Source organism: Castanea sativa, chromosome 12 (assembly GCF_040712315.1).
Source record: "Castanea sativa cultivar Marrone di Chiusa Pesio chromosome 12, ASM4071231v1".
NCBI lineage: Eukaryota > Viridiplantae > Streptophyta > Magnoliopsida > Fagales > Fagaceae > Castanea > Castanea sativa.
Genome location: NC_134024.1, coordinates 31,074,156 through 31,099,578, shown reverse-complemented (window position 1 = coordinate 31,099,578; position 25,423 = coordinate 31,074,156). Strand labels below are relative to the sequence as shown.

General features: G+C 36.1%; 2 protein-coding genes and 1 long non-coding RNA gene across 5 annotated transcripts; 2 read left to right on the top strand and 1 right to left on the bottom strand.

The window, feature by feature from the left end:
- The first annotated feature begins 591 nt into the window (after positions 1–591).
- Positions 592–4,143, top strand: LOC142619428 (uncharacterized). The gene is made up of 6 exons (XM_075792524.1): positions 592–1,048; positions 1,970–2,087; positions 2,199–2,410; positions 2,491–2,518; positions 3,043–3,151; positions 3,902–4,143. Exons 1-6 carry the CDS (start codon positions 782–784, stop codon positions 3,981–3,983), a joined length of 816 nt encoding a protein of 271 aa, XP_075648639.1. The 5' UTR covers positions 592–781; the 3' UTR covers positions 3,984–4,143.
- A 642-nt stretch (positions 4,144–4,785) lies between these two features.
- On the bottom strand, positions 4,786–13,562 carry LOC142619426 (general transcription and DNA repair factor IIH subunit TFB4). The gene is made up of 11 exons (XM_075792523.1): positions 13,291–13,562; positions 13,128–13,216; positions 12,761–13,037; positions 12,597–12,643; positions 11,786–11,823; positions 11,639–11,684; positions 9,742–9,795; positions 9,563–9,631; positions 6,813–6,889; positions 6,008–6,103; positions 4,786–5,163 (listed from the first exon to the last, which is right to left on the bottom strand). The coding sequence occupies exons 1-11, from the start codon at positions 13,319–13,321 to the stop codon at positions 5,091–5,093; spliced, it is 897 nt and encodes a 298-aa protein (XP_075648638.1). The 5' UTR covers positions 13,322–13,562; the 3' UTR covers positions 4,786–5,090.
- A 9,652-nt stretch (positions 13,563–23,214) lies between these two features.
- LOC142618213 (uncharacterized) lies at positions 23,215–25,285 on the top strand. Of its 3 annotated transcripts, none has more exons than XR_012841217.1 (3): positions 23,215–23,325; positions 23,931–23,982; positions 24,552–25,285. It is a non-coding gene; the product is annotated as an uncharacterized LOC142618213 (long non-coding RNA). The 3 variants fall into 3 exon arrangements; XR_012841216.1 differs by having other exon boundaries at positions 24,498–25,285; XR_012841215.1 differs by having other exon boundaries at positions 24,483–25,285.
- The last annotated feature ends 138 nt before the right edge of the window (positions 25,286–25,423 follow it).

Genomic DNA, 25,423 nt, shown 5'->3' with positions numbered 1-25,423 from the left:
AGCCTAACATTCGTTTTTTGGTCCGGGTACAATTGTGCACTTACACACACACACACACACACACACATATATATATATATATATAATCATCTATTTTAGAAACTTTTTAAAAAAAATTAAAAAACAATAAAAAAAAAAGGTAGTCACTCCTTTTTTTTTTTTTAATTTCTCGTAAAAACCTTATAAAATAGTTCCTCCAATCCAACCTTTAAAAGAAATGTATTTTTTTTTAAATATATATCGCTCCGTTTGTTTCAATAATGATATTTTCTAAAAAATAAGTTATTTTTTAAAAAGTATTTTCTATAAAACTATCTCATTTTTTAATATTTGTTAGTGACTTTAAAGGAGTTGAAAACAAACTCCTAACTTCCCTTATTTAGTTTGCTGTGAGATAGAATTGTTTTCCAAAAAAATTTAATAGAAAATAATCTCTAAAAATAAGCCATATTTTTTATTTTGACCACTCTTTTTTTTATGCTACCAAATACTGAAAAACAAGAAAAACTCTTTTTACACCAAATTTTTCATTGAAACAATCGGAGTGAATATATATAAAGTACAGGACATCAAGAACAACAAAACGTGGGCGTTTGAATTTTTTATTTTTTTTAATCCTGTTGTCAAATACAAATACCCACCTCGTTTTTTGTGAAAAAGAAACAGAGTCCATTACCATTACCATTAGCAACACGCAAACGACAACCTCACCAATCTGACTTTGCCTTGCCAACACCGATAGATTAGATTAAGGTTCCAAGGTTTCGCTCACAACCCAACCATGAGAGCCCACGGCGCAGTAGAGGTGGCCAAGACGGTCATTGAGGTTGCCGACGTGGCCTGGATGGCCTTGGAAAAAACCCACCACCACCAACACCACGACCACGATCACGATCACGATCACCAACAGAACACCGCAATTCCAGACGAAGAATTGGAATCTCTGCGATCGGAGAATCGGCGTCTCAAGAACTTGCTGGAGCAGAATCTCAAGCTCCTTCAGAACCTCTCTGAATCCCCTTCTTTATCACATGACTGCCCTCCAGATGTACGTCTTTGTTCTTTTCGAGCTTCATTGATTTCTTTACTTGTATTGTAATTGTATGTATATATTTTGTGTGTAATTTGATGTTGAATTTATTTTTGTGGAATTCCTCTTGTGGGTTTTCATGGAATTGGAGCAAGTTGATAATTTGATTACGAAATTAGGTTCCTTCTCCTTCACATACCCTTTACTTGCCTTTTTCCAAGGTCCAATAATGTAGTTAGTTGTCTTTGGCTTTGTTCATTAAAGACTTACCAAATTCATTGTCTTATTTTGCTTCCTACCTCTGTTTTATTTTTGGGCTTTATCATTTCAAGCCTACTAAGTTAGAGGGAAAATTTAATTAGTTTGCTGTAAGACTAGCTATGCTATTTTGTTTTGGCTGTTAAGAAGCAACATATCCATCAAAATGAGTGTAGTTGAAATGAGACTGTTAAGATGGATAGGTAGAAATTCAAGGAAAAATAAGATTCGAAATGAGGAAATTTGCATAAATATAGGGGTGGCCCCTATTGATGAATAGATGAGAAAGAGTCGCTTACGATGGTTTTGGTCATAGAGGAGGAGGGCGATTAATGCACCAATGAAGAAGAGTAATTTGATTTAGGTTGAGGGATCGAAAAGGTAGAGGAAGACATAAAATAACATTATTATAAGCAGTAAAAAAAGTACACATACATTAAGGTGGTAATAGAGAGTATAACTTAGAATAGAATAACAAAAAAGAATTCCTGTGGTTAACCCTGATTAGTCTATTGAGGAGGATCTAGCCGACACCACAATTCTAGAGCTAAGACTTGGTTGTTGTCGTTTTAATTTCAAAATTCAAAATTAAAATATCTTTATATTGAAAAGTAATTAAATTGGTCACTCATGATAGATTCAATTTTTAATTGATGTGCGGTGTTCAATTTCCAATTGCAGTTGTATGCTCGGCTTGTAGCAACTGTGGATTCTGAACACTTCTTGGCTCGCCTCAAATCCCTTCAGCAAGCATCGGTCAATGGAATTAGCTATGAGTTTCCTTTCAAGGAGGCCACAGGTTTTTTAGTTTATTTCATGGGTTTGAAAACTTCAATGCCACATCCTATCTATACCATAAGTAACACAATTTTGATCTTTCACTGGTTTCTTGGGTTTGTTCTTTGATTAGATGCTGATATGCGCTCAGCTGAAATTTTAATCAAAGTTGACGGTGAAGAACCCAGTTGGTGGGTATGGGTCACAGATGAAATGGTCCCAAGCAATGTTGAGGAATGGAGTGGAATTGATAATGAAAAATATGTAGTTGTTAGTGAGGAGCACGTGGTGGATGGGGTTGCCAACTTTATGGCTAGGTGCATTATGTCAAACCCAAAAGCTCAGGTAAATGGAAACCAAAGCCTATTCCTATTTAACTATTTAATATATTGTATCTAAAACCATTTGCTTCCTTGTGCTTACAGAATTTGACACCAGAAGAGCTGCAAAAAAGTAAGTTTTCAGTCTAAAATTTTTGAGCATGCTTTTTCCATCATGATTTCTTAATCAAAAACTTCATAAACTTCATATAATATGTTATCATTGTAACCTTTTTATTTTGTAGTATAGGGAGTGGGTAAGGGTTTTTTGGTAATAAGTGATTTATCTTGTAATCATCTTCTGTTGCTGGATAAGGAAACCAATTTTCATTGGAATCAACTTTGTTATCTGAATCTCTAGTATTTATTAACAACCATAAAAGAAAATGAATTGGGTAGATGTTTGTATGTGCTTTGTTTGTGTACAACATTAACTTAATGGATTAGTTAAATGTCAAATCCATAGAAACGTTCCTTATACCTTGTGTACAAGTTACTCACTTTCTGAGTTTGATGGTGTAACTTGGAACATTTCGCATTATTCTCAGAGATATAGTGAATGACTGACTTGGCTCTGGCTACTCCCGTGGCATGTAGTCTTGTGAGCCAAGAGTGATTGTCAGTGTTACTTATCTTTGTGATATTATGAACTTGCAGCTGTTGCAAAGGCAGTAGGTGGTGTCAGCAAACTGGAGAAGGTTTTAGGCATTTGGCATGCTGGGACTCTGTTCTATACCCTGTCCACCTGGGGACTTGCTCTAGCAGGGTGAGTTTAATTTTTTAAGTATACAGTAAGGATGCTTTGGTGAATGTTATTTTTTATCCTATTTCAACATGCAGATATGGTATTACACTTCATATTTGCTGTAGTTACATAATTTAAAGTATTTTACAACAGATGCATCTTATGCATCGCATTTCATGGAAGATCAAAACACAAGACTAGTATTGGCAAGCAAAAAATATATATATACTGAAATCATCCGTCCTTCTCTCTTCCCCAATACCCGCACCAACCCAACTTCCTAAGTACCTATAGGTATGCAATCAGTTACTTGCAAGACCTTTTTGTACAGTTGTACAATCCATCAACCAATGGAGCAAGAGATCACTTTCATCTTTCGTTACATGTTTGAATGCATTACAATGTGTAGACAGTGATTATGATTTTTATGGCATCTTTACATTTAATCATTTAAATTTTAATGAATAGACCCTTTTAAAGCCAATGAGCACTTCATCCTCCGATACTGGGTGCGTGTGTAACCTGGAAACTTGCATGATCTGAATTCCAAGTTGTGGTTAGGAGGCAAAGTTTATTATTAGTCCCGCAGGTTAAATATCTGTATTTATAGCGCCGGTGTTTGATAAGTTGCAAGGTTTTGCGTATGTGTCCTAATAACAATAGCTTTCAGCTGTGTTCTAATAGAATTCTTAACCTTTGACTCAGCAAAAAGGACTTGAGTGTGTATTGTCTTTGTGACATCTCTTCATTGACAAGGGATTTGTGTTGCAGGTTATATAGGACTCGTGCTGTGCTCAAACTTGCCGCACTGGGTGTTCACACAACCAGCAAAGTGGTTATGAGGGCTCTCTAAATATGGATATTCCATAGCTGTGAACCATATGATTGCAATTGGACACATTAATGCTGGCCTCTTGCGTGTGTATAGAAAAATCAACTTTATGATTCAACACTTCCTGTCAACTGTGGTTATTTTGTTTGTACATAATTGTGAATAGCATTTGCCTTTGAAACCGGCGTTCTCCTTCATTGACTTGCTGTTTCGATTGATCTCTAGCGGCACCGGCGCCCCCCCCCCCCAAAAAAATATTGCCATCTACGTATTGGCATCCATAAAGATTCATTATGTCTGTTATTTATTTCTTTCCAGCAACACATTGCAACGTGCCAAGAGTTATTCTAATGTGATTTCTTGTATTTGTGAAGTCAAGTTAGCTCAACTCCTCCACTTCCGATGTTTTTCCTAAATGATTGTAAAGGCTAGATAGAAGCCATGCGACCATCTCTCAATTTCTCATGCTCTTTATTATTTTTTTGCTTTTCCTTTTGATTGACATGAATACGCACAAGTCATTCCCAAGAAACGGAAAAATAAAAATAAAAAACACAAGTCAGTCGCTCCTGCAAACTTGATACTAATGTTTCCTTAACTATAAATTGCATCCCACACTAACGACATTAACTTAGTACAAATATTGTGTTATTGATAAGGTTCGGAAAAATCTATTAAGAAAAAGATGTAGAATTCATACAAATGTTCATATGCGGCAACATACTTGCCAAGATTAAAATAAAAGATTACCTAAGATTAAAATAAAAGACAAGGTGCAACATTGTCAAGTACCTTTTGGTACAACCGCTAGCTTTTAGCACAATTTGTTGAATGCAAAATTAACCGTTGCTACATCTCAAAACAAAATTCTGATATGCTCTACTAGCTATAGGGGCCAAAATTGTAATGTATACAGTATACCTAAATTGTCTCAGCAAATATCTTCTGGTTCCCAAACAGCTCAATTGAAAAAAACCAATTGCTAGGAAATTCGAACCAGACATACCAGTTCAACAACACAAATAATCGGACTGTAATATATGAAAGAGCATCAAAAACATCATTTTACTTCTAATGAATCACCTAAAATGAATAGTTAAAAATACATCTGCTTGCAGAAGAGTAAGATTATGTTTCTGGAGTCTTTCTCTTAAGATTGGAAGCTGAGGCAACATCCGACTGGGCCTGACCAAATACTGACCTGCATGATGTCCAAAAGCCACAATTATAATCAAGAGAGGCAAATCAATGATAGAACTTAACTTTCAGAAATGCAGAGCAATTGTTATTTGTTTTTCCCAAAATAACTATTTGGCAAATTAATGATGTCCAAGGCAGAAGTAATTTGATTCATCTAGAGAACTATTTTTGTGACACCAAAGATCAAGAGTAGCAATCTACAGTGACTGTTTTCTCTTTTCTTTCTTTTTATTTTTGGCTTAGTTTGCACCAGAAACCCAACCACTGATTCATTTTAACTTACCTTCAGGTTGTAAAGCATTTCTTCCTGCAATGAAGTCATGGTATTTTTTCCATTCATGTTGTTGTCTACCTTACTCTATCATGCAGTTCCACAATGCCTAACTAAATAATATACTAACAAATTCTCCTGTCTTCATCTCAAACTCCTGAAAAAAGCTCAACGTAGAAATTCATCACAAACTGTAATAGGCTTCACCATCCAGCTACTGGCATCCCCCATATCCTTTTTGGAAAGCAGAAAAGATTTCTCACTCCCTTGAACCCTCAAGTCTGATGATTCAAGACCATATCTCAGGCTTAATCAGAAAGATAGCCTTTTGCGATAGGATTGAGGATATCCTCATAGCAAAAAATTCTTTTAGTTTCTTTGTGATTTTATACTTAGTTTGGTAAACTATCACTTGTCCGAAAAGTTTAGATTGTTAGGAAATGGTGAATTTAATTACTTAACCGTTATTTTAACAACTACCAATAGGTTTAGTTTGATTATGAGCGGTGACACTATTGTAAGCAGCATGTCATAAACATCATAATACAACTTAAAAGGTGATAAATCTACTCACCCACAGGTTGAACATTTCTTGTGATGCTTACAGAATATGGACAAGCATACAGAACATATGTAGCCCATGTCTATCGTCTTTTTATGGCAAAAGCACCTGCAAGTTTCATAGTCTCAATAAGGTGCAAGGAATTCAAAAGGTGGGTGTGTGAGTGTGCATGTATGCTAAATTATTGCTAATACATATTACATATGGGGAAACAAATTAAGATTTTTACTGCTTCAAAGTGATAGACAATGAGATTGAAGGCTTTGCTTTGATTAAGAAAACAGACTATCATGACTGATATTAGAAACCCAAGGGTTGTTTCATCACTTCCTATGGTCTTATGGAAGATGTTATATTGTGACAAAACTACACATTGTGACATTCTAGTACGTTAGCTGTATCCACTATTATTAGACACCCAAACAAACTCATCAATCTGGATCCAAAAGAAAAGTTGAGAACTACCCTCTAATGTTTAGCTTTATGTAAAAAATAATACAGATAATCAATTCATTGCACATAGAAACAATATATTTCTAATCAGTTTGTATTTTCTACCCCCCCCCCCCCCCCCACACACACACACACACACACTAGATTTATCAAATTAGGGTCAGTTGTAGCACAGGCAGTATATTCAAGGGATAATCACAGTTGCTAAAAAACAGTAGTTGATGCAGCTTTCTTCACCAGTATAGAGTAGATCAGCAATAAAACATAAAGCTGTGACTTTGGTATTTCAAAAAGTAAAAATCCAGAAGAACATGAAACAACAACATAAAGAGAAACAAATGAATGACTAAGAGTTTTGACTTACGAGGCACGGAAGTCAACACCAACAGACTTAGGAAGCTGTAGGAAGGCTCGAGAATGCAAATCAGTTGCAAAAACCGTCTGCATGAAACAACAAACAAAAGTTAGAAAGAGTGACATAATAGGAAAAAGGATAATCACATATACATGACAGGCCAAAGAGATCAAATACAACAAACAAAAGTGTCAGAAAATATATATCACGAATAGTAAAGGCAGATCTTCAATAAGACAAAAGAATGCCAGCTTCATCAATACCTTTTTATATAAAATCCGAATGAAGTTTGGTATTCAGAAGCAAAACATCTCAAAGTTATTAAAGGTCCACCAAGTTCTTGCTAAATTTTCTGATTCAAACCAAATCAATTATGTTGAACCAAACAATAAATATTCACTTCTAATCGGAAGAGTTCTAGAAGTTCTGAACCAAATACCGAAACAGCAGAAAATAAAAGTTGCCATGGTTGATTTAATATGTACAAGAATATCATTGAGGTATAAGATGCTAACAGGGCTTAAATAATGCTTTTGGTCTGTTCTCTTGTGCCAATATGTTTAAGATGCTTGATAACTGTAATTTGTGTGCTTAATGTTGGTGTACATTAAGCACATGGGTAAATATTCTCTTTTGTATACATCTTGTGTACATGGGTTGCGCCCCTTTGCATTTAATCACTGAACTATTTACTTATCCAGAAAAGATTAATAAATAAAAATCCCAAACTATCCACAGCACTGATAGAAAAGCGCAGCCAACTGCCCCACATCACAACACAAACAGAACCCCAACCACCACCAGCAATCCAAATAGTCCCAAATGTCGTCAATCAATCAGCCACCATAGCTGTGATTGCCCTGTTTATTCAGTCCACACTGTTGCTGCCAAACCTCCCTAGCCATGAACATGCTCACCAAACCACCAGCTTGAAGCTCTGTCATCAACTTTGACCACAAAGGGTCTTTTCGTCACACATCCCAAACCAGCTTGAAGCTCTGTCATCAACCCATCGCCCTGCTATCAACTTTGACCACAAAGGGCCTTTTCGTCACACAGCCCAAACATCTCCAAGCGCTGTTGAGACAAGCTGGCGCCAACAAAGCCTACAGTGGAGGCCAACTTGCTGCTGCCACCACCAAGCCCTTCAACCTGGTTTTCTAAAGTTTAAAACAACACCACTTGGTTTTCTAAGGATTACAACCCAACCCATTAAAGAACCCCCACAAGCTCTTCCACCCGACCCCTTTACTATTAAAAGAGAGAAGAAGAAGGAAGTCCCAGCCAGTCCAAGGTTCACAATCCATCTTGTGCCACCATGAGCTACTCTTGACGAGGTTCCCACCTTGGGTGAGTTGGTGCAAACAATGAATTGGACACATTAATTCTAACTGATTTTATTGGACCTGATTGATTGTGATTGACATTGATTGATGCTATTAGAGGGATTTGATTTTTATTTTCATATCTTATGTATTTTGAGTTTATTTTCTTTCCATGTTGAATGTAACTTTAAGAGTTTATTAAAAATCCCTTGGACTCACTATTGTAAATAGTTGATAAATTGATTTATAAAACTTGGGTTGGAAGTTTTCTAAATCTTCCAATGCCTGGTAGTGATTCCAATCAACCATAGGTGGTGATTTGTATGTTAAATTTTCTTTTTTCATTACTTGGCGGTGATTCCTAGGTCCTATCTTTTTGTTCTTGTTTTTGTTTCCTCAAACACAAGTCCCTTTTTGAGAGTTCATTGTCATGACACCATTATCCTTCAACAGCAACAAAAATCTCATGAACTCACTCTTGTGCAGGCTTCATACCCAATTGTTATTGAGCCAGATATGAGATATTACCTACAATTCAAATATCAATGATCCAAACAACCTATGAAGAACCAAAAAAAGAGCAGGCCATATTGAACAAGAAACAATGTCTGTTTTGAAACATAATCTGAACAAACCATGTCCAAGTCTTACCCATTGGAGCTACACAAGTTTGGCCAACCTGAGCTTAAGATATGCACAGGCCAAGTGATATGATAGTAAACTCACTAATTCGGCACCAGTATTAGATTTTATTTCAGGTTTCAAGAACCAAGTTATTTGACAATGCAATGGTTCTTTTGAAATGCTCTCAACAATACAAAGCATCACAGAACATTATAACCAATGCCGATTTTAAGTTAACCTATGACCAGTTAACCATGCGTAGATCGTGTAGCCCCAATTTTTGATAGACAGGAAATCAACAAAAACAAGGAAATTTTTTCAGAGCATCACAGAACATTATAACTAATGCCAATTTTAACCTACGACCAATTAACAATGTGTAGATCGTGTAGCCCATTTTGATAGACAGGAAAATCAACATAAGCAAGGTAACAGAGTTGTAAAGAACACCGTATATTTGTCATATGTCATGCCTCTCAATCGATGGAGTCTAATTTGTGCTTGCAGTGACTTTTCTGAGTTGTAATCAGCAATATACATAATCAGGAAAGTAAGCTCTTTCAAATGTTCATCAGATTATTAGAAAATTTAGCAACGAACAGACAGAATTGTAGTGTTTATCTCGAAGATAATGCAATTTGAGCCTCCCCTTTATACATTTCATGTTATAGTCCAAATAGTCTTAAAATATCACATAATATTTTTAAAAAAAATTATGAAGTTCGTACAGGACAAGCAAGCTCAGTCAGCAGAGAACAAGATACAGGGCTACAAATTGAAGGAACTTTGCCAAAATTATACACAACCTACCGAGAGATATTGAAAGAGCCCATCCAGTTGCTGGGGTTTCTGATACACACCGCCAGTTATGTAAGAAGCCTGTCATTCACAAACATTAAAAGCAATCACTGAAGTAAACAGAGGGCTGATGCTAATAATAACTCAAGTCTGGCAAAAAAATCATTAAGAATGCGTGCTAAAGACAGTACCTGCTGTAGGAAGGCAGAATTGTTAGAACCTATATAACAAGAATCTATAGGAACCTGCAAAAGGAGCACATTGATTTCACATGAGACATCTTTAACTTGAAAACAAAAATGATAATTCAATCTATTAAAAGATATTAAGGATCAAAAATCTTATAAGAGGGCCTTTGTACTCTCCCAATGTACCTAAAGCAATCATAATCTACATGCTACTAGTATGCATACAGTTTAAAAAAGAAATCTAAACTTGACGTCCAATTGGCATGGCAGTAACCTGTTCAACAAAGCTTGAGTTACTTTGATAGACAGACAATTTAATAAGCCATCATATATCTCACACAGCATTGAAAAAACATGAAATTAAATACCCTAATGTTGTTGACACATTTCAGACACTCGCTGATAGTAGTTTTTTCCCACTCAGAGTGTTAGAACATGTCCAAAACAGTTTAACAAAACCGAATGATATATGGACCATCATTTTCCTTTAAAGGCTAAATTGTCAGACAAAGAAGCTGAATGTTAAACAATCAATAGGCCCACTTTTCAAGTTTTAGACTCCTGGTTCACACAGCCATATTGCAAGTGTATATTTATAGGGGATGTCTCAACCATGGGGTACAATCTTATTTGATACACCCAATATTTCACATGGACCCAAGAGAACATTGTTACATGTCAAGATTATCCCGTCTCAAATGCCTAAATCAAATTTATGGCCCTAATCATTTTTTTTTTTCATTTCAAAATAATGATCAAATTCAAGTCTTCACCACATCGTTAAGATGAGATTTGCAGATACTTCACTTACTATTATGACTAAAGAAAAAGAAATGAAAAAAAACTAAATCTTGTAATAAACTACCATTGGTAGTGAACCTCGCATTTTGGTTGCTTAGCTCCATTCAAAATTAAAGGTTTTGAATAGCATTTGAATTTGTTCAATTCATCAGCACTGTCAACAGCGCCAAGTCGAAAGTACAAACAGGTTACGAAGAAAATGAACAAAAACCTGAGAGAAACAGGGAGAAAGTACACATGGTGGTCACAAGTTGGAAATTTTTGAAAGGGACTTAATAAGCAGGTAATCCAAAGAGGATAAAGGCAAAAAATTTGACAAGGGGATAAAATGAAGTAGGCTAACAGGAGAGGTTAGAAAACTTGGTGAAAACGAGGTTTTTTGAGGAACTCACATGAGTCGGAGTTTATTACAAAGCAGTTTAAAACAGTGGATGCCATGTTGGCAGGGCAAAGGACAGGAGAAATTTAACAATGAAGACCCGAGCAGTTGAAGCACAAACAAAAGATTGTCAAACTTATGTTAGATAGTAAACTGGATGCGACTCTTATTGATGATCACTATTCTCGGAACACAAGCCAATTTATGATACTTGGTAACTAAATATTCTTTAACAAGTATGGCAATAATGCAAATGCATGGTAATCAGCCGCAATTCTCATTCCAAAGTAACATTTACATATGATGGTAAATCACAATTATTTTATAGAACTATGGCAAAATGAACTACATTTGCCACCTAATTCTTGTCCATCTAAAGCAAAATGCATAGTATAGCTTTCATGCTTAACAACCAAACAATAATAACAACTTAGGGACTATGATTTTGATTATTTCTGAATATGCTCCACATATAATAGCCAATTTTTCATACAAAATGATTGGGGACCCAAAACCAGAGCCATTTATGGTACAAGTTAACATAATAAGATATCAAACTAGAATTCCTAGAAGCATTCTCAACCTTCATTGGAATTGAAGGGAAATTGAATGAAAGACACTGGACTACTTCCAAATACTGATCCAGCCATTCGCAATCCAAAAACTAGTTTGTTGTAAAGAGATTGTTAATAAGACATGTTAAAAGCTTAAACTGCATACCATTGAACGCTGTGCTGAGAATATTGAATTCATGATTGCAACATATCTGGAGAAGGGGAGAAAAACTTTCAGAGTAAAAGCTCAACCAAGCAGTACAAAAAATATAACATAATAATAAAATACTTCCAAAGATTATAAAGAACATACTGTTCTGGCCCATCTGACGATCCCTGCACACATAAAATCTGCTCCCATATGTTAGTAACTTTATCAGAGAAATATACCATAAAGTTCACAAAAATCCTATAAAAATGTAATAAAATGAAATACAAACAAAACCCACAGAAGGTTGGCTCTAAGAAACCAAAGCAATGCATATGCATATATATATATATATATATATATATATATATATATATATATATATATATATATATATATATATCATCTATAATAAATTGGCCTTGCCAATTGCTCTAATCAGACCAGCCACATAAATCAATCTGGATGATAATTCACATGAGTTTGGTAAAAAATGTGTCAACTTTGGATGATAACAAAAGCTGTTTTAAGTAAGTATCATATCACCAAGAACATCACCACAGGTCAACATTCGTAATAAATCAAAAGAGCTTGTAGAACCAAAAAAGAAAAAAAAAAAATTCTGTTTTAAGGTCTTAATGGCGCTCGCATTCAAAGGAATATCATTCATTGTCAATAATTACAGTTTTTAGTAGCATCATCTTTATATAAAATTTTTGCAAAGGCAGTAAAGAAGGAAACATAACAAAAACACTATAGGAATCACTAACCCGTTAGTTTGTGGATAACTATAGTTTTTTTACAAACCTGAAAGAGGCTGTAGTAGCTATTAACATATCACATATTTTCTAAACTTGTTTTGCTCAAATAACAAGATTGTTACAGCACATGCATATCATCTTGGAAAACAAAATATCCCAACTTATCAAACTCAGCAAAAACCATAAGAATTAAAAAAATATATATGAATACTCACTCGAGGATGTGGATGGAGTGGTCCTGAACGAAAAACTCTCTGTATATCTAATCAAGGAGTGAAGCGAAAACACTCCATTGAATTTGTATTTGTATTTGTATATGTATATGCCACAAAGAGAATTGACAAAAGCTGCATCATTATAAGGAATAGGAATAGGATACAACAAAGAGCCATGGACAAGGAGCCTGATAGCAGCGAAGAAGGTGTGGTGGTGGGTGGTAGAGAGTGTTGCTTATTCAATTGCTCATCCCTGGTGACAAAGTCTTCCAATTTCTTCAACAACTCGGAGCAAAGAGCCGGGAGCTTTCCGTTCTCGATGCCGGGGTTGGTCGACAAAGAGGAATCGTAGATGTAGTCGCAGGAATTGCATCCCGTAGCGATCACTACGATTTGGTTGATTTGGTTGAGAAGCAGAATCGAGTTCAAAAACGAAAGCACCTGCAGAAGAAGAAGACCAATCATAATTATTTTGGAGAGAGAGAGAGAGAGAGAGAGAGAGTTAGGGTTTAGGAGAGAGAGAGAGAGTACGTGAGAGAGGAACTTGGAGAAAGGGAGAGAGGAAGTGCTCCAGAAGAAAGGGTTTGTGTCCAATAGAACCACTAGTAGGCTGACGTCATCTGCAAATTTAACAAATACATCAATGAGAAGAAAAGGAAGAAGAAGAAGAAAGTAGAGAGAGAGAGAGAGACACCTGCGTAGAGCTTTGTAGGAGCGGAGGGCATGGCTGATTGTGATTGAGTAAGTAGGAGGAGCTGAGCTAGGAATTGATTTTTGATTTCGAGTCTACAAATGGGGATTCTCTCTCTCTCTCTCTCTCTGCAGACCACCCCACCGGACACCACTTCCCCTTTCCCACTCAGGATGTCTTAGGGCTTCATGGAAAGATGATGGAGAGTAACCTCAGATAATTCGATAAGAATCACAGTTGCTTCGAGTTTCAGGGAAGAGCATTCACAGAGAGTGGTGTTTTTTTTTTTTAGCTATTTGACCTTATAAAAAATTATTTTATTCATTTCTATATTCATTTTATCTAACGATATAATATATATATATATATATATATATATATATATATATATATATATATTTTTTTTTTTTTTTTTTTTTTTTTTTTTGGTACAACGGTAAAACATTTAGGGGAGAATAGTCCATTTTTTAAATAATATTTTTTTTTAAACTATTTTAATTTTTGGTGTTTGGATACGAAAATGAGTTTGAGAAGATATTTTTAGTGTTTGGTATGTAAAATTTTTTATTTTTCTTTTATAATTTAAAACATGTGCATTATGTAAATCAACTAACGTTAATTTTTCCCTTAAAAAAAAAAATTAATGTAATCAATATAAATAAAAAACCAAGAATGACTTTGGTTTTCATACTAAAATTTTGACAATAAATACAATCAAAATTAGTTGTCAAATTTTCATGATCATTTATATAGACAACAACATGCACACACACATATGAACCATACATACATACTGAGTCAGCTCTATACTAAAAGCAAATGTTAGGGTCGCCAAAAGCCCCAAGTAGAAAAAATGCCCCCAAATTTTAACCAATAGTGATATTTATTTTCATTATAACACTATAAATTAAGTTCAAATATTAGACAATAAATAAAATAATACTTTTAAAAAAAAGGCTACATCCACAACATTTTGTCAGCACTTTCACAATAAATCCTAAGTGGTAGGTTGTTACAGGCTGTTATTAATGACAAAAATTAATTTCAATGGTGAATTGAAATTAAAATCAGTAACAACTTAACACCTAGAATTTATTGTGAAGATATTGTGAATGTAATACTTCTCAAATATTTTAAAAAAAAAAAAAAAGCAATACCCTAAAAAATTCACTACATTTTTCAAAAGTTGAGTTGGCAAACTTTTACTAGTTCTTTTTTTTTTTTTTTACTAGTTCTTATTTAAATGCATCATTAACATCACTTTTTTACTTACCCACATCAACAGATGTGAAAAGTTTTGTCAATTTTTTTGTGTATAGACTTTGTAAAAAAAAAATTATACGTAGTTCATGTTAATTAGTAATTTAGTAGTAATTTTTGCATCTAAAACAAGATAATAATGTTTAAGTAATATTTTTTTTTAAATCGTATTAAAATACTCCATATAAAAGGCCTCAATTTTAGTTTTCGTCTTAGGTTCCAAATACATTAAGCCACCCCTGCATACATAGCACATAAAAATAAATGGGTTTCATCCTTATATGGGTATCTACATAATGTATAATGTATCTGCATAATATATCATCACTTTACATTATCTACATAATGTATTTGTCAACAAATGTAATTCCCCTAAATAATTATCATTCATTATATAAAGTAAAGATTGTCCCATGAAAAAGCAATTTAGAAGAATATAGGCACTATGTTTAAATTTGTCTTTTACTTCATTCATTCTTTCTACTTCTTATTTATTTTATTTTTTTCACCTTTATGTGCAAAAAGATGTAACTTTTGCCTGGAAGAAGGAATTGGAACAATGGGCAGTTTTGTTTTGGGCAATATGGAATGCAGGAAACAAAGTTTATTTTGAGAATATTCAAACACAGCCACAGGTGATTCTAGAAGGAGCCAATGCAATTTTGGAGGCATATCAGCAAGTTTTGTCTACTCAGGTTTAAAAGATGAACATGTTTTTGTGTTCTAGAAAGTCATTGTTCTTTTTATAATTTTTTTGAAGTTTCTGTGGTTGGTTTGGTACTGTAACATGCATGTTGGCATGTCTTACTCTGTATATGTTTTCCTTTACATCAATAAAGTATTTATTGTTAATTTAAAAAAAATGTAATTTATGTCTAGAATCCATCAAGTCGAAAATTTCTTAGAGAAAAAAAAAATCAAGCTTGAAATTCAAAGCAAAGAATATATTATTAGGGAATAAGTAAAGAGAAGAGAGAAAAAGTGAGAGAGTTTACCGTAAGAGAGAGAAAGCGCCAAAAAATTATTTTTCCCACGGCTACAGAAAAATATAATATTTAAGAAGATGCAAAGAATGAGAGAGAGATTGTTTTCTTTTTTTTTTGGAAAACAACCTATAAAAAATAAGCCTTATTTTTATTAGGATTTTCCATTGACTAAAGATTGTTTTCCATTGACCGGTTTTTTTTTTTTTTTGTACTACCAAACACTGAAAAATGCATAAAACTATATTTACATAAGGTTTTCCAATGAAGCAAACAAAGCATAGCTGGAAAACGAAAGGTCAAGATAGAGCCTATTACAAGATGAGCCCATACAATCAGCCTCAACAAAAGGGATTAAGTTCAAAGGAGGACCAAAATGAACAATAAAGTCCAAAGGTTGTAAAAGTCCTAAGTTAGCTAAACAGTCTACATACTTGTTGGCCTCTCGGTATATATTTTTTACGTGAACCTGAGGAATTTGACTAATTAGAAGTTTGCAGTCATCCAATATGGGGGAGATCACTGAACTGTAGTATGAAGGATTGTTAAGAATGTCCACAGAGCCTTCGCATCAAGCTCCACAATGATAGCAAGAAGATTCATTTGATGACATAACTGAAGACCATCTCGGAGAGCCCAGATTTCAGTAGCAAAACTATTTGCTCTTCCAATTCTCCTTGAGAATCCTATCACCCAATTTCCAAACTCGTCCCTTATAAAGCCTCCACCAGTAGCTGTACCTACCGCTCCATTAGATGACCCGTCAATATTGAGTTTTAACCAACCCGGTTCTAGTTTCTCCCATATAACTTGCCTAAACACCATGCGATTATAACGAGTTGGTTAGGTAGCATAGAGAAGAAACTCAGAAGCTTGCATGGATATCACCTTGGTTGGGTTCAGATTAGTTCCCTTGTTGGCAAAGATAGCTTGGTTTCGATGTTTCCAAATCATCTAGACCGCAAAAGGAAAAGAATGTTCCAAGGGATACCCACTGTATTCTAAGAAGACTTAAGGATATATTAGATGTTATCCAATCTCTAATGCCCTAAGAAAAAAAGGTGGAGTTCAAACAGTGGGTTCTTAGCTGCTGCTATATAGGCTTAACCAAGTTGCAGTCACGGAGAGCATGAGTGAGAGATTTTGTCTCTGAATGGCACAATGGGCAAGTGGCGTCAAAAGGAATCCCTCTGTTAGCTAAAGACTCCTTAACAGCGATACTGTTATGCATGCATCTCCAAATAAACAATTAGATTCTAGGCAAAGTTTGAAGTTTCCAAATCCAAGAACCAGAGAACGACTCCACTCCCATTAGATTTGTGGCAAGAAGATAAGCACTTTTCATATCAAAGTTCCCTTTTGGAGAAAACTTCCAGGCCAATTTATCATTGCACCTTGCTATAAGAGTGATTAGCACAGCTTAAATATCATCTCTAATCTCCGGGGGAAGATCAAAAGGAATAGCTGACCAGTTCCAACCTCCAAGAGAAATCACATCTTTAACTTTAAGATTGGTAGAGGCTTGAGGAAGGGGGCCTTGAATATGTGGTCTAATGGGACCAAGATTTGACCAACAATCTGACCAAAAATTTAGATTACTCTCATGACCTGGTATCCACTTAATCCCTTTTTTAAAAGTGTCCTCACCTTTCTTCAGACCTTTCCAAATAGGTGAGCTTGGGAGTCTAGCTTCATTCCTCGAATTGATTCTTTGTCTATTGTAGTATTTATATTTAAGGACCTTAGCCTATGGAGCATGGTTTTCAGTGTGAAATCTCCAATTTAGTTTGGCTAGGAGAGCCGTATTCCTACCTTTAGCAAAATGAAGCCCTAGGCCTCCTATCTCCTTTGGTTTAGTTACTTCCTCCCACTTAACCCAATGCATTTTCTTAGCATGGTTAGTAGTTCCCCACAAAAAGTTTCTATTAACTCTGATGATGCGAAGAAAATCAGTAAGGTGGATGTCTCAAACTTGAAAGGACTACTTGCTATCTTAATGGTTTGAAAAAGAAAGAAAAGCAATCAAAGGTGATGGGGGTTGCCGGCCAAGAACGCTCCGATGGCAAAGTTAGTTTTCTCTTTATGATTTTGGAGTTCCAACTTTTTAGGAAATGTAAATCATACCTTTGTTTGGTTTGAATGAGCGTTTATATAGTGTCTTAAAGACAATTATCAAACTTGTAATCTCCCCTAAATTCGAGGAGGTGTAAGGGTTCAAAAATAACTTCCACAACTACTTAGGAGTTGCATATTTCTCACATAATTGTCACTAGAAGTTATGCATGTAATAAGGAGTTGTAGTACACACTCAGGAATTTTCCTAAGTGTCAGGGTTCATCTAGGGGCCCTCGTCCAGAGGTCTTCCAGTCGAGCGTACCTCGCTTCTTAGGGATGTTTTTCCTTTATGGACGACCTTTTCATGGACAAGGTTGATGGTTCCCCTGGACGACACGATGTGGTTCCATAAAACTTAACCACGTAAAACCTCGTCCAGGCACCTTCCTGCATGGACGAGATTTTTATGGACGAGGTTCTCATCAACCTTTGCTTTCTTGGTCTTGCCTTGGACGACCTCCATGGACGATATTGGAGTTTGTACCCCATCAAACTCTATCAATGCCCTTGAGGATTTTTTCAGAAAATAAGCAAATTGCATAACTTAATTTAGGATGGTGGAGGACAAAGCATGGATGAGAACCAGCCGGCCAACCATGGAGAGTAAATTAGCTTTCTAGTTCACCAGCTGTTACTTGACTCTATCTAACACAAAATCAAAGTCATGCTTACGATCCCCTGTGTGTTTCAAAGGAAAACTCAAATACTTGCCAAGATTGGAGTTGAACCAGAGGGTGTTAGAAAGTAAATCTCTTTAATCAGGCTCAACATTGGGCGAGAAAAAAACATGGGACTTAGCTTCGCTAACCCTCTGCCCGAATCTAGAACAAAACTCATGAAGCACTGCATTAATTGCATGGCAATTATCCAGGTCTGCACCAACAAATAGAACCAGGTCATCCGCAAAGAAGAGGTGCAAAAAAGAAAGCCCATTTCTAGAAGCTTTCACTGGCCTCCAAATCTTGGCAACACACTTTTCCTCAATCAAATGGCCCAAATATTCCATGCAAAGGATGAAGAGGTAAGGGGATAGAGAATCTCCTTGCCTGATGCCTCTAGAGGGGCAAAAGGAATCCAGGCAACCACCATTGAAAAGGAGAGATGTTGACGCCGATGACACACAACTCATTATGGGCTCGACTAGCTTATCTGGAAAGTTGAACTTGATGAGCATTTCCCTAATAAAACTCTACTCAATCCTATCATAGGCCTTCTCTAGATCAATCTTGATAGCCATATAAACTTTCCTTCCCTTGGTGCGACCAATGGTGTGAATTAATTCTTGCACTATGATAACATTATCAGCACCTCTTCTACCCGGAATGAAAGCTACTTGGTAGGGCGAAACAATGTTCTCCAAGTGCGGTTTAAGATGAGCAACAATGACTTTGGAGATGATCTTGTAAATGGAGTTACAAAGACTTATAGGTCTGTAATTCCCAATAGTTTCCAGGCCTTAGACTTTAGGGATAAGGAAAATGAGGGTTTATTAAGATACTCAGGAACCTTCCTTTCAATAAAGGCTTTCATCGCCTCCCCTCTCACCAAATCCCCAACTAGAAGCCAAAAATTGCTAGAAAAACCCAGCATGCAGCCCATCCGGGCCCGGAGATTTGTACATTTCCACGAACCATAAAGCATCCTTTATTTCTTCCAAGGTAACCATGGCATCCATAGAACTTTTAGCTTCCTCTGATAGCTGCACTTGCCACTGAACTTCATGACTTGGGATCCTAGATGCCTCCAAATGGGATGTGGCGTATAAGGAAATAAAACCCTTCTTAAAATGCTCTATCACTTCCCTCTCATTTGTAATCCACAACACCCTCACATCTTTAATTGAAGCAATGTGATTCCTTTTCCTCTTAGCAAGGGCAGACACGTGGTAAAATGAGGTGTTGCGGTCTCTTTGTATCATCCAATTAATCATGGATTTCAACGTCCAAAGGTCTCTCGCTTGATCAAGAACAGACTCAAGGTCTTGCTGCAACTGATTTTCAAGATTGATGAGGAAAGAGCTCGGGTAGTTGGATAAGGCTTTTTGGGCACCATAGATTCTAGCCATAATTCTCCTTTTCTTCTAGTAAATATCAGCAAGGCTTATATTTCTACTCTAAGCCTTAGAAATGACATGTTGGACAACCAAAACTCTTGAAATCTAAATGGTCTGTTTAGAACCATTGCTCTGGTTGGGAGGGCTTCCATTATAATTAGGCAATGGTCTGAATGGCAATGGGGAAGGTGAGTAACTTTTGCATTTGGGTATTGAACACACCAATGTAGATTCATAAAGAATTTGTCTATTCTTTTCAAAATGAGGTTGCTAATATCTCTTTTATTAGTCCAGGTGTATCTTGGACCAGAAAAGCCCATGTCAACCATACTGCATATATCAAGGTAGTCTTTGAAGGCCAACGACCTATTAACACCGGCTCCCCTGCCTCCAAATTTATCCTCATCAACCAAAGGTTCATTAAAATCCCCAGCCGTAATCCATGGCTTATTGTGCAATTTTGCAACGTTTGTTAGATTATTCCATAAAATACACATTTTTTCACTCCTAGGACTAGCATAAATAGCTGAGAAAACCCAAGAAATGTTAGAGGCTCGTACCTTCACTTCAACATGAATCTCCTGCTCTATTTTTGCTAGCTCTTCCACCTTCACTTTGTCTGCATTCCACAATAACTAGAGACCACCAAAAAACCCAATCGTTTCTGTGTGAATGGCCCCATCATAAGGCAATCTGTTCGTGACCTCCTTAGCTCTACTACCTCCCAATTTAGTCTCCATGATCACAAGAATAGTTGGATCATGCCTCTAAGTAAGCTCATTAATGAAACTTTGAAAAGAAGGCTTCAGAGCCCTTCTACTATTCCAAATTAAAATATTCATAGTGGAAGGGTGATTGGGAGGAGGAAATAAATCAATCAGAGAGGGGGGGGGGGCTCCATTCCCTTCCTTCGACTCCATATGATCATCTCCACATCCTCATAGTCTAACCCCTCTTTGGAACAAGGGTTGGAATGAACTCCAAAACTCTCATCTCCATTACCTGAGCTGGTGATTAACTACTGCATGCCAGACTTGTTTGGAAGGCACAAGGAATCTCCCTCCCTTCATTTGCTAGTGACAGCCCTTCCTGAAGGAGAAGTCAAGCCTGGTGCTGATGGTGGACCCCCTCATTTAAGCAAGAAGTATCCATACGACTCTCAACTTGTAGCCTATGATCGGATCAGTGATCACTAGTGTTCTGCTCACTAGGTATTCAAACATTTCCCCTCTCTCTCTAGAGGTCCATCCCAGCTTTGGTTGAGGCCGTAAACTCAAAAAATGAGCTAGGGGAACCATTAGACTCGTGGGTAGGTGGAAGGACATGATCAGAGGAGGGGGAGGTTAGATTTGCAGTTAGGATTTTCAATAAGAGGATTGGCAGTGTTGATGAGGTTAGACTTAGGAGAAGTGCCTCTTGCAAAGGCTTTCTTGCCCTTAACTAAGGAAGGAATTTTTTTGAGAAGCTGAGCTGATGGGCTTGGGCTTTTGTCCCGCCCTTGGACTGTTTCTACACATTTAAATTCATTAGTTAACACTTTACTTCTAGATGGGCCCGAAATAAAAATTCTCATATGGTTAATGGTTTTAGAAGCCCAGTTCGCTAACCCCCCCTCTTGGTATGATCTCCATCTTTTTGCTTAGCATGATGAGAATCAACAAGCATTCAAGGATCCATTGCATGTTCCAGTTGGGCCTATTACAAGAGCAAGATCCAAGAAGATCCAAGAAGCACTTAATGGGCTGATTCAAGAGATTTGGGCTGATTCTAACGCAAGATATTCCAAGCTTGGCCCAAAGGAAGATGAAAGTGTAGTAAATTTAATTCAAGCTATTTAGGGCTGATCTGACTTAATTGGGAGTGATTTATGGCATGAATTAATGGCTGATTGACTTTCCAGCTCTGTATCAGTTAAGGCAGATTTTTTCCTATTTTGGATCTGCTAATTTCAGACCAAATCAGCTTTTATTTAGGGTTTTATTATTTAGTACGTTTTTTAGGTATTTTCCTTATTTTTAGGCGCATTTAATGCTTTTTAGGTCAAACTTGATTCCTGATATGGTAAGGTATCAATTAGGAGTTATTTTAGAATATATTTTCTTGTCTGTCAAGTTTTGTGGAGTCCTTAAATAGGCTCTGAAGTTTGTAAACGTTTTTTAGATTATTATTGAATAAAATTCAGAAAAGGTGAGGCTTTGCTCTCTTTTGGTTCTTCAAGAACTGTGAACTTATCAAGGATTCTTCCTTGTGGCGTTCAAACTTTATACCTTTGGTTCGTGATTCTTTATAATCATTGGGTCAAGGTCAACTTATACCTTTGGTTCGCGTTTCGATTATAAACGTTAGGTCAGGGTTTCTATCAAATATCTGATTTTTAGCTTTCCTGGGTTAAATATTCCAATATTTTTGTTGGGTCTCAAAGCGTGTCGATTGAGGTTCGCATCACATCCTTACGTGGCATATTATGGATAAGTGTTGGACCACTAGTTGACATGCCCATCCATTCCAAATTTTTTGGAGGTAGGTGAAACGGAGTATTCCAAGTAGATTTTCTATAACTCTTCATACTGGAGCCTGGTTTTGTCCCCTTGCGCCCGTACACCTTCTTGCTCACTACCATCCACAGTCCAATTGTCCATTTACTTCTACTGTCTCACCCACATCAAGCGTAGCATGACCAGGTGAAATGCACTGGACTACATGCTCATTCCGTGGGGTATCTGCTCGGACTCTCTGAACTTCCTTTGTCAGGATCAACGACTCTTTTCCCTTTCGTATAGTGTAAGGACACGCTTCCACCTTATGCCTTAACCTTTCACAAGAGAAACATAGACTATGGATTCCTTTATAAGTCACTGCCTTCTCAAAACGACTAATGAGGATGGCGCTCACTAAAGGTTTATTAACATCGATTTGGATGCATAACCTTACGTATTTACCATGAGCCTCCATGGTCGTGTAAGAGTCAATTCTTAAGACCTTGCCAATTGATTCACCAATTTGTTTCAAAACCTCAGCGTCATAGAGCTCTATAGGGAGCTCATAGAGTCGGATCCAAATAGCTATGAGAGACACATTAGCCGTCGATGGCTTAAAGAAAGGTTCCCATGGCCTTATAGAGAGAAAGTGATCTCCTATGAACCATGGGCCTTTCATAAGAACATAATCAAGGTCCTACTTAGAGTAAAACCTGACCATGAAGAACCCATGCTCAATATTAACACAATCCATCCTACCCGATGGCCTTCATACTTGGCTCAGTTTGGTTCACATATATGCAAAACCCACTGACCTTCCAACGAGCTTGACTATAATTGTCACGTCCCTGTCAGTTTAAAAAAAAAAAAAAAAAAAGGGAGAGGTCAGATTTTTGGCCCTCCCACGTGCCCCCCACCTAACCCCACTCCCCACCACTCATTTTTCTCTTATTCCTTCTCTCTTTTGGCCGGCTCTCACATTTCTTTCTCTCTTTCATTTTTCTTTCTTTTCTCTTCACTTAAACGCACCCATTCCTCAACTCACCTGCCGGCCTCCTCTCCAAAACACACCATCTCATCATCATTTTTTCGATAAGATCACCGGAAATATTCTTAGGAACCCATAAGCATCTTCATCATTTTATTTGAGGTAAAAAATTTCTAATCTCTTAGTGGTTTTACACTTTTGCTTGAGGATAATTTTTATCTAAGTTTTGATAATGATACCCATGTGATTTATGAGCATTGGAAGTGATATTTATGTGTTTTTATGTATGAGTCTTGTATTGGTGGAATTTTTGATGAGTGGGTATATATATTTTGTGCTAAAATGGCTATTCAAGGTTTGTGTATGGTGGAAAAATTTAGGAGTTTTAAGATATAATGTATGATGGTTGGTAAATTTAATTTTGCCATTGTCATTGGGTTTATTTGGAGTTAGTGAAATTCTAAATTTCTTGTCTTGGACGATATGTTGATTTTTGCTTACATGGGTCTCTTAATGATGTAGTGTAAATCTTATGAAAACTAGTCATAATGTTGGAGATATTATGAAATGGGTTAACTCTATAAATCGGAGTTGATACCTTGTGAATAAATTTGTTGAGAAACCTTGGGAATGGTATATATTATTTTTGATGAGGTTAAATAGTAGGCTTGCCTAATTAAGTGTTTATTTGGCAAATTCTAAATTTTGGTTAGATACAATTTCAAGTTTTGTACTTATTGTGATAGGTTTACTTGATAATTGTTTAGGTTCCAGCTAATCTCCTTGGAGCTTGGAGAGTTAGGCTTTTCTAGTTGCGAGGTAAGTAGCTTCTTAATGGGATATTTTTGAAAAATTACCATATTTCACAAACGATGTTTTTGGGTCAAACACATTTTGAAAAATTATATATGGATATATGTTTTCTTAAAATTGTCGTGTTGTGACCCTATTACATATTATTATATATAAAAATGCATCATATTTGGTATTGCATTTGGGGAAATGCATGAATTGTTGATATGGAAAAATGAGCATATTTTATTTAATCTTTGATAAGGAAATTATGGGTTTTATGGTATAATAGAAAATTTAAAGATGCTTATCTTGTCTTAGTACTTGAAAAATTGATAGAAAATCTTTTTGGCAAGAATGAAGTTGAAAACCTTACAAACTTTGTGGAAGTAGATTATTTAAGGTTTTTCTGAAACTACTTGGATATAAACTATATGTTTCAAAGTAATGTAACTTGTGAGTATCATGTAGTTTTAACACCATGCCATGTGTGATTTCCCGATGATCACCTGATTTAGTTTTCGTAGTCTTTATGACAACAGAATCAAATCTAGGTCAGTGCTCTTTCACTTTAGATGATGCGTTCTTCCATGCAGTCCATGGGGGGAAGAGGTTCCTTAATTGTGTGTGGGTGAAACTGCTGTCCATGGGGCCAAGAGACCACATGCAAGAGAGGACCTATTTGATGCGCTCTCTCTACTGCCCATGGGGGAAGAGGAAAACCTTGAGGGTATGCGTGAGGCCGCTGTCCATGGGGCCAAGAGTTTGCATACCAGAGAGGACAATATCATGCCAGTTGTGAATGAGTGAAATTTATCTTATGTGATAATTTATGGTAGTGTGGTATATTATTGTGATAATTTATCTTATGTTAGACGTTACGGCTTTGGAATTTATATTGTTAATGCTCACAAATTATAGTATATTGTTTCAAGGTAGTTACTTAGAGAAATTTGGTATTTCATTATTTAACCATTCTTGTCATATTATTATTATTGAAGTTGGAACTTGCATTTCCCCCACCCCCATTAATTGTGCTACTTACTGGGCCCTGTCTCATCCCATTATTTTTATAAACTTTTCAGAGTAGGCAACAATATTTTGAGACAGCTTTTGGTGGCTAATAGTAGTTAGACTAACTACTGATGAAGGCTAAACTTTTGTAATGGAGTTATTTGATGATGTACATTTTAGAATAGGCTTGACTCATTCTTTTGTATATTATAGTGGTTGTGACTATATTTCCCACTGATGGGACAAGCTGTTGATATGTAATTATTATTCAGATCTCTATTCTTTTGTGGCCAATGGTCTTTGTAATTAATGCTTAGAGCTCTGACCTACTTTGAAAGTATATTCAATGGAAGTATTACGATAATTTTTGATGTTGATACTTGATAGGATTTATGTGGATTGAATTGTCAAAAATTAAAAAATTTACAGGTACATGAGCTGTCTTTCTCACGCT